Genomic DNA, 18698 nt, shown 5'->3' on the forward strand with positions numbered 1-18698 from the left:
TCATGGACGAAGTCAAGACTCATAGATCTAGATAGCGAAGTGATAAGTAACTGACGAGTATCTATCATGTTACTATATATCTCACTAAAGACACACGACTTGTCATATGCAGTGAGATATTAATTACAGTATGACCTCTAGTTACCGTATCTATTATAGTCTATATACTGATATAGAAACATGTCATTTATTTTCTATATTTACATATTTTTACTAGAATTTATCACGTCACTATCAAGATATTCTGGAAAAGTACACTTCCACGAGGGGTGGTATCTTTCGATGATCAAGTTGTAGGCCTATATCATTTCAGATGGCAATGAACTGCAATAAAAAAAATGACTATAATTTAACCCCTGGTGTTGACTAATGGTTCAATTTAGGATCACTTAGCCACGTATCAAGACTCTCTTATGGTATCCGATATTCCAGTATAATATGACTGGACGATACTAATGCGTTCAGGATTTTTTTACGATTAACAGGAAGTTTGTGTCAGTTTAATATGGATAATGTTATGACTATGACTAATGTATTCTTAGACGTATTACATCTTCAAACTTCTATTGCCATGAAAAAGATATTAACAAAGAAAAAAGTAAGTCGGCGTTTAAGCATTAGATAATGATATAAATGTTATTGATTGTTACTGTAAAAGTGTAATGCAAAGTACTAGTAGTCGTGTACTAACTGCGGATCGAGTCGAGTCTGAAGATTGATTCAGGACAAGTAAAAGTTTTTGACAATGAGGGCGCACTTTCCAGGAAGCAAAACGGAAGCAGACGATCGACGACCAGCTGAGTTGAGCTGAGTCACTTTTTGTGATGGCTGGTACAGATTTCCAGTTTTACATGGAATCACACTTCCGATGAATATGTGATAAACACCATCGAGTCAGCAGGGTTCCTTTCACCTTTCACCGACAGGGTATAGCGGAAGTAGACTTCGATATCCCTGACGACATTGCAAAAGTTGAAAAGTTGTACACAAAATGGAAGCTCACCAAGAATTTATTGCCAAGACTCGTAAACTGATTGAGTTAGAACGGAGTGAAGAAATAGAAGAAAACAGGTATGATGACAATGCAACGTTTGTGACTGAGCTGGTTTGCTGAGATTGGGTGGAAGGAAGTGATATCGTGGTGGTGGTGGGGGGGGGGGGCAGCAGGGCTCAAGGGAGAGACGGTTGATGTGGTTGACATGAGTTTTACTTCTGTTGTACATTAGCACTAAATGATCAAAGTAAAGAAAAAAAAACTTGTAAGAATCGCATCGGTAACTCAGTAAGTGTAACAGTAAGCTATTTCTATCATATTCAGTATTAAAATCAAAATCATCCACCCATCCCTAGGCCCTCGGTTTAATCAACTGTCTAACTAACTAACCAACCAACCAATCAGCCAACAAGCCAGCCTGCCATGCATCAACCAACCAACCAACCAACCAACCAACCAGCCAGCCAGCCAGCCACTCACTCACTCACTCACTCACTCACTCACTCACTCACTCACTCACTCACTCACTCACTCACTCACTCACTCACTCACTCACTCACTCACTCACTCACTCACTCACTCACTCACTCACTCACTCACTCACTCTCTCACCCACCCACCCCACCCACCCACTCATCAATCAATCAATCAATCAGCCAACCAATCAATCAATCCACTCTCAACCAACCAACCAACCAATCCATCAATCTACTCTCAACCAACCAACCAACCAACCAACCAACCACCTAATCAACCAACCAACCAACCAACCAACCAACCAACCAACCAACCAACCAACCAACCAATCAGTCAGTCGGTCAGTCAGTTAGTCAGTCAGTATTTCATATTCTACTCTCTTCATAACAAAGCTGTGTGTCATGACCTATATACATTTATTACAGGCAAATACAGGAAACATTGTCAGCCAAGGAATTACAAAGACGTGGTGTATGTCTACTGAAATTACAAATTAAGAGTACAAAGACTGGACTGTATGGAAGGACATTGGTTGTACTGGAGTTGGCAAGACATTTTATGAACAAGAAATTACCAGCAAATTCTATATCACCAGGTAACATAAATGAATTGTTTATTAGGAAGGAGAATAAATAGTATTTTATATGAAAGAGAGAGAGAGAGAGAGAGAGAGAGAGAGAGAGAGAGAGAGAGAGAGAGAGAGAGAGAGAGAGAGAGAGAGAGAGAGAGAGAGAGAGAGAGAGAGAGAGAGAGAGAGAGAGAGAGAGAGAGAGAGAGAGAGAGAGAGAGAGAGAGAGAGAGAGAGAGAGAGAGAGAGAGAGAGAGAGAGAGAGAGAGAGAGAGAGAGAGAGAGAGAGAGAGAGAGAGAGAGAGAGAGAGAGAGAGAGAGACAGACAGACAGACAGACAGACAGACAGACAGACAAACAGAGACAGACAAAGGAAGAGGGTGAGAGAGACAGACAGAGACAGACAGACAGACAGACAGAGTTGAATAGAGACTGAAAGATGTACAATAGTGAGAACAAGGAAGAGAAAAGAGACAAATGATAAGTGAGCACTAGCTGATACAAACACTTTTCAAGAAAATTGACAAAACCCTCTCAGTATAACTGGTTTATTTGTTTACAGGTGACATTGTTGGTCTGTCGTACTCCCAAGGTGACACAACAACAGATAATATTGCATCAGGAATCGTTCTCAATGTGAAAGACAGTTCTGTTACTATAGCATTTGATGAATCAAGTGAGAATTTATCCCTTAGTGATGATAGCCTTTATAAAATTACCAAACTAGCAAATGACATAACTTACAAGAGAATAAAAAGGTAAGTGTTGTCAACCTGTCATCTCAGACCACTAGACAGAGTTACTGTATTGAATACAACCTGTCATCTCAGACCACTAGACAGTCAGTTACTGTATAGAATACAACCTGTCATCTCAGACCACTAGACAGAGTTACTGTATTGAATAAAACCTGTCATCTCAGACCACTAGACAGTCAGTTACTGTATAGAATACAAACCTGTCATCTCAGACCACTAGACAGTCAGTTACTGTATCGAATACAACCTGTCATTTTAAGACTGCACTACCACATTGACCTTATATTCATGGTCCCATTATCACAGAGGGACTGTGGTATATTGAATACAACAGAATTCTTTACATGCCAAACCAGACAGCTAGCACACGATCATAGTTACATACACAATTGGTACATATAGCACCACTGTGTAGCTTGTCTGTAGGCATTGACATATATTTGGTATGAATTGTAAATCTGAGACCATGCCTGTGGTTAAATACAAAGTGTCTACTTGCTGAATTTATGACTCTGAAACAGATGTTATTTTGGACTCCCAATAATTAGTAGACTTAGACATCCAGCACTAGACAGCTACTGTATGTGGTCTAGACTGTAAGATATGCTGTGTTGTTCAGCCCTGTAGCTGATAGTGTGGCATGAATGTTGTATCTAAGATTCTTACAGACTGTATGTGGTTACACCCAACACTAGACAGTAGACAAGCTAGTAGACAGCTACTCTGTGTGCTCATATCACTTTCTTATCGGTGGTCAAACCATACAATCTTGAGTCAAATAAGTCAAACCCCTTACAGTTGGAACCTGGAAGTGTCACTTTATTCCATATCACACTGACTCCAGTGTCACTATCAATGTCCCATTTTTATCAAGGTGTCAAGCTTCTATTGTTATAATGGTGTCACTGACATTTTAGCATATACATATACATGTATATATTGATGTAAACTGTAAAATTGTGTTTATGACGTTTGAAATGTTCATGTTAAAGTTGTCAACCTTTTGCACTTTATAACAGCTGTATGTTTCTTTACCACCCAAGCTGTGTTCTTCTATTTTAAGAGAAGTCTGTGTAAAATACTGCAAACCTGTGTGTGTGTGTGTGTGTGTGTGTGTGTGTGTGTGTGTGTGTGTGTGTGTGTGTGTGTGTGTGTGTTTGTGTGTGTGTATTATATAACCTAGTGCACTGTGTCACCGTACAGATGATGTGATTGTTTATTTTCTCCATTGAAATAAGTAAAAGTTTGTCTATTACTACAGTGAAAAGTTCCAGGTTTACAGGGTAAGAGTTGAGGAGACAACTTTATCATTTATGTATAACTGAAGGAAACAAGGAATACGGTATTGCTCCATGTACAGATAAAAGGTCTAAAGTCACAAAGCTCAATCTAATTATTAATTAATGCATATTTCATTTTCAGGGCACTAGATGATCTAGAGAGATGTCATTCAAGCCCATCACAGCATCTAATAGATGTGTTATTTGGAATGACTCCTAGTATCTCTACTCTTCAAAGCCCAACATCAGGTGAGTGAATCGTATACCATTCATACCTGTTTTATCAAAGCCCAACACTAGGTGAGTGAATCATATACCTTTCATACCTGTTTACCTGTTACTTTAATAAGATTTTCCATGCAGAAAGAAGCAAAGAATTGTGTTACTGAAGCTTTTATTTAAATAAAATATGTTGACAAGCAACATGGAATAAAATACAAATTAGTTAGTATCATGTTGTAAACAAATGGCAACTTTTGCTTTTTTGTTGACTTGGAGAGGCTGAGTTGAAGTTTTTGAGTGATAATTTTTTATGAAATGTTGATATTTGAATTCTGAGTTACATACTATATGTAGTGGGTATCATTATTGAATAAATTATAATTATCATTTTAAGTTTTACATAAGTGTTGTTATTACTATTATTAAATTTATACAGGTCAGACTATTGAGTTGACATATTTCAACTCCAATCTTGATGATTCCCAGAGGGAGGCGGTGAGTTTTGCTCTCCAGCAAAGAGAAATAGCAGTTATTCATGGTCCACCAGGTACAGGGAAAACAACCACTGTTGTAGAAATTATATTACAAGCTGTTAAACAACAAATGAAGGTATGTAGTATGTGTCAACCAGGCACAGGGATATGTAGTATATGTCAACCAGGCACAGGGATATGTAGTATATGTCAACCAGGCACAGGGATATGTAGTATATGTCAACCAGGCACAGGGATATGTAGTATATGTCAACCAGGCACAGGGATATGTAGTATATGTCAACCAGGTACAGGGATATGTAGTATGTGTCAACCAGGTACAGGGATATGTAGTATGTGTCAACCAGGTACAGGGATATGTAGTATGTGTCAACCAGGCACAGGGATATGTAGTATGTGTCAACCAGGCACAGGGATATGTAGTATGTGTCAACCAGGCACAGGGATATGTAGTATGTGTCAACCAGGCACAGGGATATGTAGTTTGTGTCAACCAGGTACAGGGATATGTAGTATATGTCAACCAGGTACAGGGATATGTAGTATGTGTCAACCAGGCACAGGGATATGTAGTATGTGTCAACCAGGTACAGGGAAATCAACCACTTTTGTAGAAAAAGTACTTGGCCTAAGGAGTATTTTGCATGAATAGTGTATGGCATCTTGAAGGTTAAAGACCAGTTTCTGAGAAGTCTGACTACCTATTTATCGAAAAGAGAACACACATTTTGTGTACAGGATTTTCTTTCCAAATGAATATAACAACTTTTTGTTTTCTAGGTGTTGGCATGTGCACCGTCAAACATTGCTGTGGATAATTTGGTAGAGAGATTAGGAGGTCATGTCAAAGTTGTTAGACTGGGTCATCCTGCTAGAATACTGCCTGGAATCCATCAATATTCACTTGATGCTATCCTATCTAGGAGTGATGCAGCTAGGATTGTGGAAGATGTCAGGAAAGATATTGATAAAACTAGGGTAAATATGATTTACAATTTGAAAGCTGCACTAGCTGCAACTTGAATTTTTTTCTTTGAAAATGTTTTTTTTAGGTACAATTATTTGTAATATCGTACACTTGAACAGTATTACATCAGCTGTGGGTAAACTTATTTTTTGTAGCTGTACACACGTTAAATCAAATTGATTTTTCGGTCCACACCCAAAAATCAGCGCCCTCAACGGTGATTACAATTTCAACCCTGTTTCTGTACTATTTGTGGATAATATCGACCAATGTATAACATGTACAATGTCTAATTACTGGTATTTTAACAAATTTTCAGTGAATATATTGTGGTTGTCTGATCTAAAAATCATACTTGTTTGCAAATATATTTCTACAACTACAGGATAAAATGTCTAAAATCAAAGACAAATCGGAGAAGTTTAAGCTTAGAGAGGATACCAGACATCTTAGGAAAGAACTGAAACAACGGGAAAGTAAAGCCATAAAAGAAATCTTACAATCCGTCGATGTTGTCTTGGCAACAAACATAAGTGCATCAATAAGTGGACCACTACAGCATTTGAAAGAAAATCACTTTAATTTAGTTGTCATAGATGAATGTGCTCAGGTAAGTTGTCTTGTCACATATTTCTCTGTTCATTTCTTTTGGATGAGAAATTTTTTTTCACAAAAAATCATAAAGTTGGAAACAATACTGGTTAAATACAAACTACTGTAAAAAAAAATGAATTGGTTATGACTATTTGCATTTCTGCCCGAGCAACCATTACCATAGTAACTGCAAACAATATCTTTTCACACTAACAGCATGTCCCTACTAACAATTGAATTTGTCTTTGATGGTTTTGTTATGAAGCAAGGTTCAGTCCAACTACAAAATGATGATTTGTGTTTTGAGAAATGTAAATGGGTTTGTTTTATAGTTAGCAAGATATGACTTCTATAGATGCCACTATATCTTTATTTCTATGTTTTTAGCAATGCACAGAAAGCCTTCTTTAGGATGTTAAAAAGGAACAGATTGTAAGTGACTTGCCAGATAATAATTGTCTTTAATGTCATTGTCACTGTTTTGGGTTGTAGGCATTAGAGGCAAGTTGTTGGATTCCTTTATTACAGTCACCTAGATGTGTGTTGGCAGGGGATCACCATCAACTTCCACCAACTATCATGTCTAATCAGTAAGTATTAATACTTACTGTTAAATAAAACACTTGACTGAAATGATATGAGAAGGATATGCTGAACCTACAATGGATTATTTGCTCCTCAGGGAGTTGTAGATGTTTAAATGTCCATTGTGCCATTATAGGTCTTTGCCAAGGATAATATTTGTAAAACAATTAGAATACAGTATTCTAAGTGCTATATAAAAACTCACATTATTGTATTATTTACTATCGTCTACCTTCTAAACAAATGATATTTTACCTTTGATAGAGCTTGCAAAGATGGCCTAGGTGTGAGTTTGATGGAACGTGTAGTTGATCTCCATGGTGACAAGATAGTAAGGATGTTAACAACTCAGTATAGAATGCATGAAGACATTATGAGATGGTCCTCATCACAGCTTTATCAAGACAGACTTTATGCACATCAATCAGTTGCACACCATCTACTCAAGTAAGTACCAGAAGTCAAATTTCAGCACTAGATAAGTTTTGCCTAGATATGTGCTTGTTTGGTCAATATCGTAAAAATCAGTGAGGTGATTTTCTTCTAACCCTGCTTTAGAGTCAGGCAATTTTGTTAATATTTGTGAGATTTAAGAAATATACGGTTGGTTGAGAAACACAGAATTAAGTACGGTTGACTTCATCCGAACTTTCCTGGGGAGATGGATTTTTGTTTGGATAATCAGACAGATATGTTAATCAGTTTTGAGGCTGGGGTATGATATTCAGTATTTGAAAAATGGCCACATCAAACCTGTATCAAATAGTTTAGATTTGAGGGGTTTTTTGTCTGTTTTTCTGTGTGTATTTTATGCATTTGTAAGTTTTTAGGATCCCAGATTTATTATATTATTTTGGACATGCCTAGATAATATGTATTGTCAATTGTCAAATGTATTTATAGGGGTTGGACTAGATTAGTTACAAGACAACTATTTCCATTCCCGTTAGCTATTGATATACATATTTATCTTAACTAGTAAATGTATTTGTAATTTGTAGTTATTATATATTGTTGGGGGAATAAATTATTATCATTTTTATTATTAATACTCTTTAATTTTAGCCATTGATACATGATTTGATACAATGACCATGTCAGTACAGTAAACACCCTGTGATGGCCACTGGTAACTTACATTGTTGATACTTCTTGACTACAAGGAACGGTTTCATATGACAAACCTGTTCTATAAGTAAGCTTTCATCAGGATCATTTTTAAAACACTATCTGCATATAGTATGCACTTTTTATCAGGCACATCGATATACTACCTACGTGTGGATATTGAATTAGCAAACAATGTTAGCAGAATCCACATGTTATGGTCTGTTAGCTAGTGAAATGAAATTCTGTTCACCTTTACTGCACCTGACAATCGCTGTAATTTATGTGTATTACAACAGAGATTTACCTGGTGTAGCAGACACGGAGGAGACTAATATGTCTTTACTACTTATTGACACGGCTGGCTGTGATCTGTATGAGTTAGAACTAGATGAAGAAATGTCAAAAGGCAATGAAGGTAAGTATCAGACAGTCTACTCTATATTCTGCTATTATATTCAAGTCAGCAAATGTCTTAGCAAGAATTCTGAACTCGAAATCTTCATGGATCCAATAAGCTTTTTTATTCAGAAATAGGACAGTAAATAAGACAACAGTTATGGTTGTATTGCTGTCTGATAATAGTGGTAATGGTAAAACAGTATGCCATACCTTAGACCATCGTTGTTTGGTGGGGTCTGAGGCCATACAAAACAGGTCAAGTTTCATCACATAGACTAGTCTGTAAGGTATGCCATGATGGGGCACCCTCACACATTGGCCAATCCCTTTCACCTGCGAGGGCAGAGTGACATGATGTATCTTACAGTCCAAACATAGACATTCTTTGTTGAGACAGCATATATCTATAGCATCAGTGTCAGAGTTCTATGCCAATAAAAATATTGTTTATATCACTCATTCTTAGTGCAAGGAATACCTTTTCAAACATTCACTGTAAAACGTGCTCAAAATGTCAAAACTTGGCTTGTATAGTGCAACTGATATTATGTTGTGAATCGTTATGTCTAGATTCAGAGTAATATATTTTGTTTTAATATAAGTTACATGACAGCTGATGAAACTAAATGGTATGGTTGACATTTTTTGGGGCAAGGAAATAAATTGTTCTGGTGCTTGAAATAGTAGTCATTCATGTATGGCCATTGCACTAGTGGTGACCAGACAAGGGTTTTTTATGTGTTGGCATCATTTCTCTTACGAGAGTTTTCTTGTATCTTGTGAACAACATTTACACGAGATATGTTGTTCCCCAGTTACATTCCTTACTCATTCAGTAACTACTTCAGGCATGAGGTTCTGCGTATATGTCATACCTAACAAAATTTTGTCTTGCTCTGTTATTTACTTTTCCAAAATACTTGATGAAATACTTTTGAATAGTTTTACAGTTCTTCAAATACTTCATTAGTTGTTTGTTTGTTTGTAATCTTTTATAACAGGAGAAGCTGATCTAGTACAAGTTCACATTGAAACGTTGATATCAGCTGGAGTTGCTGCATCAGACATTGCTGTCATTGCACCATACAATCTACAGGTAATAGGAAACTATATACACTATATAAGTTAGAATGTGATATTGGTTTATGGAACAAACATTTATCAGAGTAAAATGATAGGGTGATTATGATATCAGTGCTGAGTTACTACAGAAGTAATCTGATATGTAAAGTTTTACTCATGATTCACAGGATGAAAATAATTTGAAATGAAATATGACAAATCTTGTGGAGAGTTTAATCCTGGGATGGCATCCTTCCAATAGGATAATACTGGTTCTTTCTCAGTTACCTGTATATCTGTCCACAGGTTGACTTGTTAAGATTAAGACTATCAACACAGTATCCTAAACTAGAAATTAAAACTGTGGATGGTTTCCAAGGCAGAGAGAAAGAAGCTGTCATCATTTCTATGGTCAGATCAAATTCTAAAGGTAAGTAATGGACTTTTTTCTAAACTGTAGGCTCATCATGATGTTGTGTATATATTTATAAAAACTGCCTCATAATTAGTTAGTTTCAGGGTTTGATTCTACAACCAAGTACATACAGTGGGATTTAGTAAGGGTTATTTGAAGGGATGTATCAATAAACCCAATTTATTTACACAGGTGAGGTTGGATTTCTGTCTGAGGATCGGCGTATGAATGTAGCAGTAACCAGGGCAAGGAGACATCTCGCTATAATCTGTGACTCCGAGACTGTGTCTCATCATGAATTCTTGAAGACTTTGGTAGATTACATGAATGAACATGGTGAAGTACAGACTGCATTTCAGTATATTGAAAGTAAGTAGACAAGGGAAGGAGCAAGGGGAGGGGGTGGGGAAGGGATGAGAAATCATGAATGATATTACCGGGGGGTATGTAGATTCAGTATAACCAGGAGACAGGCCAAGTAATATTTTCTTATGCTGACTTTACATGTAACTGATGTAAACATTTGGATTTTCACTTACCGGTAATAAAATTTGAAGAAAAAAATGTTCCTAGTCTTATTGTCACTCAAAATATTCCTTGGATATTCATATTATTGTATAGTCAATTTGATTGGTTGTCAGAGTAAAACTGCTGATATTTTAACTTCTCAACAAATCTATATTTTGTCTTTGAAATCTGAAGCAAAGAGGAGAACTTTTAACTTTGAATTTAAAGTTGTTTTTTTGAAAGCTGTACTTCTGTGTAAGAGTACATATCAACACCACATTCTGATTCTTGAGATGTACTGTTTTTAATCACATTATAACTATCAATGTTTCTCTGTTCTCCATGATGATATTATTACAGAAGGTTCAGTTGGTGCTCAGAGATTACAACCAGAATACCTCCAACGTAACACCAATAAACAAACTAAACCAAAATCTAAAAGAGATGTCCGCCCAAAAGAAACTCAACCAAAAGCAAAAACCACAGGCAGTAGAAAAGATAGTCAAGAGTTGTCAAAACAGAGAGAAGAAGAAATCAAAAGGTTAGAAACAAACACTTTACGTTTGCGATAACCCGACCGACCCTAGTTTAAGCGTCCGACCCTAAACATTTTAAAACAAAAAGATAAGAAATTCTTTGTCTTCTTTACCTTCATGCATATCTGTTTTCTTTCCCCAGTGATGTCTATACATATTTCTTTAAATTATTACAGAAGGGGTATTCTTTTCGATATTTTGGGTTGAAGCAATATTTTTCAAAAAGAAAACCAATGAAAAAGATAAAATTATATATAATAAACTCCTGACCTACCTACCCTATTTTCTGAAGCCATGTAATCAGAAACACACAACTATTTTTTTTTCAGCCTTACTAAAGTGATTGTTGTTCACTGTATTCCCTTTCTTGTTAGTCATTATTCTTAGTCATTCTACAATCATGTGACGACATCCCCAGCTATAAATATAATATGATGATGTCATTTGTAAACATTGGATGACATCATAGCTAACTGACATCATCTGTGTGGTATGATCACTATGTAAATCAAGTTACACATAGCTATCAGTTGGTCTCAAGTTGCATACTTGTAGGGTTAGGTATTTTCATGACTAAATACCACATTAGTTTAGACTCTATAACCTATATATTACAAAAGTGTTTGCCATTGAAAACATTGTTTACAGTTGTATTTTCAAAATATAAAATGATTAAATTTGATAACAGTTTATTCTTTTACTGTATTTTATGTATTAATTCAATTTAGTCCTATATATGGTTATTTTTTTATTTATTTATGGGGGGGGGGGGGGTAAATGTTGCAAAATGAAATTTTTGTTACATTGTACTACATGTAACCATGATTTGAGATAGACTGTAAGATATATCGTGTTGTAACACCCTCACAGTTTGCTCTGAAAGGGGTTGACTGATGTGTGAGGGCGCCCATCAGACTTACAGACTTACTTACACCTTACAGACTAGATTTGAAATTGCACATCAAAATCCCCGGATTTCATCTCCTGAGAAGTTTACAAATGATAGCATTTTATAGGACAAAGTTGATAACTGTAGTGTATAATGTAAAAATATGAAAGCCAAGAAACTATATTTCTTGAGAGCAGATAATTGACATTTTACACTTTCTCTTTTTTTTCTATTTCTAGTGCATGTTTTGAGGAAAGTATCAACCATCAAATTGAGGACTTTATCTGTGAGATAAAGGACACAGAATTATCATTTCCTAATACACTTACTTCACGTCAACGATTCCTTGTACATGAGGTGAGTTTTTGAAAAGTGTTTACTTCTTTCACTATTTGTCCCCAAAAGTACTACAACAGTTAATAGAAAGTCATGTGTTGTAGACTTCCTACTCATTCATGTATTTTAACCTCCTGTGTACATGGACAACTTATCACCCACAATCCACGAACTTGTCGCCATAGTTATCATCTTCCTAAGATTAGATGCTTCACATTTCATACAGGTCACTATCTGTCATAAAATGAGATACTGCCATTTTTGCAAAGAGAAAATTGACTAAAACTGAAAAATATTGTGCAAATATAAGCGTTTGTTTCCATAATGAAATGACTTTGATATGATATTTATATTGATGCAAATTTTCAGGACCCATAACAATTATAAAACATCATTTTTTCATTTGCAAGGCTGCCGAGAAAAGGGGACTGCATCACTACAGCCAAGGTGAGGGAACAGACAGACATATTATCATCAGCAAAACTAAGATTGTCAAGAACCATGGTACAGATCATAGTCATAAACTGGAACAAGATGAGATGCCTGAACACAAAGTTAAGGAACTTACAGAGAATGAGAAAGATATAAAAGATATACAGGATATGAACAATGAAGAAACAATGTCAGATAACGTAACTATAGTCAGTAATGAGTCATCTAGTAAAGATAACATGTTTGAATGCAGTATATGTAAAAAGTGGGTCCCCACTGACAACAGACTACTCCATGAAATTAACTGCGAGAGTAAGTTCAAGGTCAACATCCCAAAGACGAAGCCACCAGACAAAAAACGAGGAAAGAAGAAGAAGCCAATTGCAACGAACATGGAGGAGGAAGATTTAGACAAACTTTTACAAGACGTGATGAAAACTGATAATACATGTCATTTCTATGGATGCAAAGAATCTACAAGGACTCTAGGACAGACTTGTCAATGCTGTCATAAACTGTATTGTTTTACACACCACATGGCTGAAATACATGGGTGTGGTAATAGGGCTAAACATCTAGCCAGACAACAACTGCATAAACAGACAAGTAGTTCTACCAAAGACAAGACATCAGACCCTGCTAAGAGAGCTAATTTACAGAGAAAGATGGATAAAAAAATGAATGAGTTGTCAGAAAAAAGACGACCTAAATCGGGAAAGAAAAAGTGATTGTGTGTTGTGATGTGGGATTACTAGAGTGAATTGAATTGAGAAATATCAATATTGCCAAGATTCTGTTCATGCATGTTTAAAACCAGGTAAAGAGAAAATCATGATATGAGGGTGTTGTTTTCACAGAAAGTTCAAAAGTATACTCAAAGGAAAAAACGTATTTAGCAATATCAGATATTGTGCCTGTGACAGTATTGTTATGTTCTGATAGTGTACTGTGTTCTAATGACTGAACCAGTCACTAACTGGTCCTCTTTCCAAGAATTGATACAATAAAGTTTTGTTTTATATCATGGTTAGTATTTTATTTGTGTAAACTTGTTAAAGTACATCCCAATATTAACCCAGACCATTGCCCTTATTCTAGACTTGGTGTGTGGATGACTACAACCAATGTTATGTCTGATATACAGGCTACAAAGCATTCATTTTTTTACTTCAGAAACACTGCTAAGCAAGAAAGCTGGGTCTTTCTGCAAATCTAATTCAAGCAATGTTTGTGGTAAAAGTCAATTCTCAACAATCACATACCCATAACTTGGTTCCATACTCCAGAACTAGTGTTGTATCAGATTGTGTACATGCTGATGTCTGCCCCCTTGAGATGACTAAATGTGTTCTTTTGTTTTGCTGTACCTGCAGCTGCCGACCAAGACAATGGCCACCGAAATGCAGTGGTTAGCAATATCACTACATGTAACTTTAAACTGTGACACCAAACATTAAAATATGACTATCTTTTATTCCAATAGAATACAGAATTATTATCCACTGTTTCTGTTTTCACAATACATGAAAACTAGTTGTATGAATCATGTTTGAATCACATCTACAGTTTGCAGTCAACAAAACTGTGTAGTTCTGGAGATACTATTACTAGACATACAAAATCTATGGACTCGGGGAGGGGGGGGGGGCATACTATATCTGTGAAATACAGGGAGAGAAAATAAATTGTTTTTACAATTATGGCCACTTAGACATTCAAATTGTAGTGTTACCTGTATAGAAAGTTCATTTCATAATCATGGTACTGACCCCCTCAGTATGTGACAATATCAAATATATACTGTAAACCTGGACATTTTCACTGAGGTCTTATTTTCGCTAATTTCGCCGGAAAACAAAAAATGTCCTCTTGTACATGAACACAATGTACTAGGCTGGTAATAAGAGAAAATTGGGTCTTTGAGAACTTGTTGAAGACTGCAAAGTCACAAAATTTTGTAGTAGTGAAAATATCTCTAGGTTTACAGTATCTGGCGTAGTTTGAAGAGGATTTCAACCTGCCATTCCTAATGATGAATATATTTACATAATATAATAATTTGTATTTTAAAATTCTCATCTACTACTGTTTTCTGTTGAGAAAACTATCTTTACATTTCAATGATGGCCATATGTAGTAAGTAAACAATAGACACTGGTTGACTCTACCAGTAAATGAGGCAGTGCTGAATTGTTAAAGGGGAACACCACTCCAGGAAATGGACATTTTCATAAACTATGGGTTCTGGAGTCATTTCATGATTTTACTTCACCTACAATTACTTGCAATTTCAGAGAACATCAGGTTGATCTTTATGCTTTCATAGGGGCCAATGCATCATGGGAGTCAGCAGAAATAATATAGTCATAGTGGAACAATGAATATTCATGACTCCAAAGTGCCAAATCCCTTCAGTGTAAAACATCTCTCATGTTTTAACATAGACCCTACATGAAAGTTTACGGTCAATGGGTTTACTTCGACTATAAAGATCACACCGATTCACATGTTCTAGATCCCTGTTTGTCTTACCCTATCTGCTAGTGATACAACTTCATCAGCAAGGAGAGTGTATTTATCATCAGCTTCACAACTTCAAATCTTTTCAATATCAACACACATATAGAGGATTGCTAATCCTGTACACGTCAAACACTGTCACCATTTTGACACCTAAAGGGTAAAATAGTTTGGACAGACTTTTTATTGTCTGTGGTTTAAACAACAATGACAGAAGACATGTACAAGGCTACAAAAACAAACACATACTTTATTGAATAAAAACTAGTCACTTGTAGACTGTCCATCAAAATCTATGATTCTAAATGAAACCAAATGATGTATAAATACATTAATGTCTGGTGTGAATGTCAGATACTGGTTTGAATGTCTCTATATCAGATCTGTTCCAGCAATCTTGTCCAGTTATGAATTCAGCAACAAATGTACGACATTGAGGGATGTGAGACAGGAATCATAATCCTAGCCCACAATAACTTGCATTATTTCTTGAGTCCATTCTGTTGGTGTTGGTTGTGATTGGGGAGTAGTGGACCTGGTCCACCTGGTCCCATAGGTGGCATCATTGGAACACCACCTGGTAACATCGGACCCATAGGTCCCATTGGCGGCCTTCCACCTACAGATGATAAATATCAGAGTTAACATCATAATACTTTTGAAACAAATGAACTTTTATCAGATTGGTTGATATAAGAAACCCCTTGGTCCATTGTACACTACGCTATACTAGTCAAGGCCTTGCCATGCCATGTCAAGTAGCAACATTTCAGTGTTACTTTGCATGGCTATCAATGCAGTGGTTAATTTATCAGCAATGCCAAAATCCCAACTGGTACATACCTTAGCCCTACTATATTCCTATAATATTGGTAGATTCAGTCATAATATTATGTATGATTAAAAGTAGTCAAGGTTTATCATGACCGTAAAGTCACACATTGTCAATATGTGGATCACACTGACTATACCCGTCTTAAAACATTTACTTTGAAATGATCTCTGGATACAGTTACTATCAACACCTTGTTCAGCTTTATAGCGTATTTACAAAACTTCAATATTGGCATTTTAAGGGTAAGTTCATTAGTTAGATACAACACACAGAGTTGATGATTCTATTTCACAGAGTTAGGGTAAGTATCGGTACATTAGAATTAGATACAACACACATACATGTATGATTCCATTTCACAGAGTGTCTTTTCTAACACTTTTGACTTTCAGCATTTACATTGTCAAATCTACATACCTGGTCCTCCTGGTGGCATCATCATTGGTGGTGGACCCATCATTGGAGGTGGACCTCCTGGTCCTGGAGGTGCTCCAGGCTGTGGGGGCCCTCCTGGGGGTCCATAAGTATTTGGTGGAGGGATCATAGCTCCCCTTGGAGGAGGTGGTCCAGCATTTGGAAATGGATTGCTTGCTATCTTACCAGCCTGAAATGCAGCAGCTAGAAAACAAAAGAAAGTGATGTCAATATGGTACTGTGAAATGAATGAGACATTTAAGACTACATTATCACTTATGCAGTTCAAGTATGCGTGGTCAGGTAGACATACATATCTTTATAAAGTCAAACAACTTTCAAAATAAAAGATTTGGATAAGACTGCTACCAACATTTACATGATATGTGTGGTTAATTATTAATTATTAATATCACATTTTATTCATAATCACAAGACTTTATTTAAAACTTGATAAACTGTGTCTAGAACAAGAAAATAAATAAATATACATTAGCTAATAGAACCAGATATTCTACTTACTCGTTTGATCTATAAGATTCTGTGCCTGTTCCTCCATCCATTTTTGATAATAAATTTTGACATTTTCTTTATGTTTCCTACCCTGGCAGTGTGTCTTTCTTACTGAAGGCTGAAATACAAAAATAGATTTTAGACAGCAGACAATGACATCAAATGTATGTATTGGTAAATTACAGAATTGCAGTAAGTGCTTCACAATACCACCATACATATCACTTCCATGACAATACTTAGAGAATCTACCTATGTCAAAGTTCATCACTATCTTAACTGCTGTCAAGTTCATTTACCATTGGTGAAAACTGCACACTGTAAAAATTGATTTGACATTTATATTTGATCGTGTCACATCATAGGTACCCATTACACATGACATGATAAAAATGAAAGATTCTTAGATTATGATATTCACCTGTAATAGGAAGATCACTTTAATAATGATATTTATTTTGAAAGGTGAATAATAGATATGTCTTGTAATTTTAATAATAATGGTACTTACTGAATCATGTGTTAAATATGTGTCACAATAATCACAGTAATATCTAGCAAGAAAGAAAGAAAAACGTGTAATAATTAATAATTTACAAGATCTTTTAGCTGAGTGTAACCATGGAAGTCGGTGATACTCCTTGGTTTCCATCATGGTGTAACCGTGTACGACCATATCGTTCAGGAGTCGTGAGGACGAATCCATGGACCATGGTGTAAAAGTCAAGACAAAGCCCGGGTCAACCATTTACAATGGCACCTTGGCTTTAGGTATGATGCTTGCTGGATTTGAGTATTTCTACCAGTTCAGACACACAGTTAGGGGCACTAAGCGTTCGTTGTATATCATATTTTCAAAATAACTCGGAAAAAGATGTCAAATAAACTGAATGCTTTCGTGCAACTATAGTATTATAGTAAAGATGTCTACTTCGTACGACAAGTAAACGTAAACATGTTCGTTGATGATCCTTATGGAATCAGGTAAAATACATCTTTAAAATCAAACGATCAACATTTGGACAAACTGGAATGCGTCTACAGTAACTGAAAGACGCAAATATTTACATTCAGCCTTTTACTTGATAACGAAAATAGGTAAAAATACTAAAAGGCAATCGTACTCACTTCGGCATGATGCATCCGGAAGCTCCCCACGCTGATTTTTGTTTAGTGATAGAGGGCGCTACAGAATTACGAATAGCGCCCCCATTTATGATGTGATAAATCCTTTGTTTTATCAAACTAGCCATAGTACTAGTCCCGGGAGTACTAGTGTACGGATGCGAGTGAAATAGTATAGCCTAAGGTAACAATAATCTATTTAAAATAAACAGTTGCTACATTTATAATATCAGGTGTTATTGTATTTTTGATAATTTTGGACATACATAAATATTTTATCAGTCAAAGGTGTCATGGACAGTTGGAACACATTATCATAAAGGTTATTGCTACTACATTAATTAACCACCAACACTCTCAGTTCAAGTTTATATTCTTTGTTTTATTTCTCTAAGAAATGGAAGACATCAGCAATAAATACATGCAAATATATTTAAATAAATCTGAATGTTATCTCACATTTGAATTCACAAAAAATACACAGTACTGATGTTGGTAAAGTCTTCAAATCTCCAGGTCCTTTCATAGATTTTAACAATTTCCTGTCTGTCGTCTTTTCATCAAGGTTGCAATCTTACAAACTAATATTGTGGAAAAGAATGTTTTGCATAATGATGAACTGATTTACATAATAGCAGCACCGTCTACCTTGTTAAAGAAGATATT

The 18698-nt window shown here is 35.8% G+C and overlaps 2 protein-coding genes across 2 annotated transcripts; one reads left to right on the top strand and one right to left on the bottom strand.

Annotated features, from left to right (window-relative positions):
* Window positions 1-818: 818 nt before the first annotated feature.
* Window positions 819-13613, top strand: LOC144433701 (DNA-binding protein SMUBP-2-like). Its single transcript, XM_078122054.1, has 16 exons — window positions 819-1071; window positions 1897-2066; window positions 2602-2797; window positions 4220-4326; window positions 4736-4908; window positions 5574-5771; window positions 6146-6370; window positions 6847-6944; window positions 7204-7386; window positions 8346-8464; window positions 9450-9544; window positions 9817-9940; window positions 10118-10294; window positions 10793-10973; window positions 12097-12214; window positions 12604-13613. Exons 1-16 carry the CDS (start codon window positions 992-994, stop codon window positions 13351-13353), a joined length of 2994 nt encoding a protein of 997 aa, XP_077978180.1. The 5' UTR covers window positions 819-991; the 3' UTR covers window positions 13354-13613.
* Window positions 13614-15380: 1767 nt separating this feature from the next.
* On the bottom strand, window positions 15381-18069 carry LOC144434061 (U1 small nuclear ribonucleoprotein C-like). The gene is made up of 5 exons (XM_078122514.1): window positions 18036-18069; window positions 17419-17461; window positions 16917-17025; window positions 16398-16598; window positions 15381-15764 (listed from the first exon to the last, which is right to left on the bottom strand). Exons 1-5 carry the CDS (start codon window positions 18041-18043, stop codon window positions 15628-15630), a joined length of 498 nt encoding a protein of 165 aa, XP_077978640.1. The 5' UTR covers window positions 18044-18069; the 3' UTR covers window positions 15381-15627.
* Between the last annotated feature and the right edge of the window lie 629 nt (window positions 18070-18698).

This window comes from Glandiceps talaboti, chromosome 4, assembly GCF_964340395.1.
Source record: "Glandiceps talaboti chromosome 4, keGlaTala1.1, whole genome shotgun sequence".
NCBI lineage: Eukaryota > Metazoa > Hemichordata > Enteropneusta > Spengelidae > Glandiceps > Glandiceps talaboti.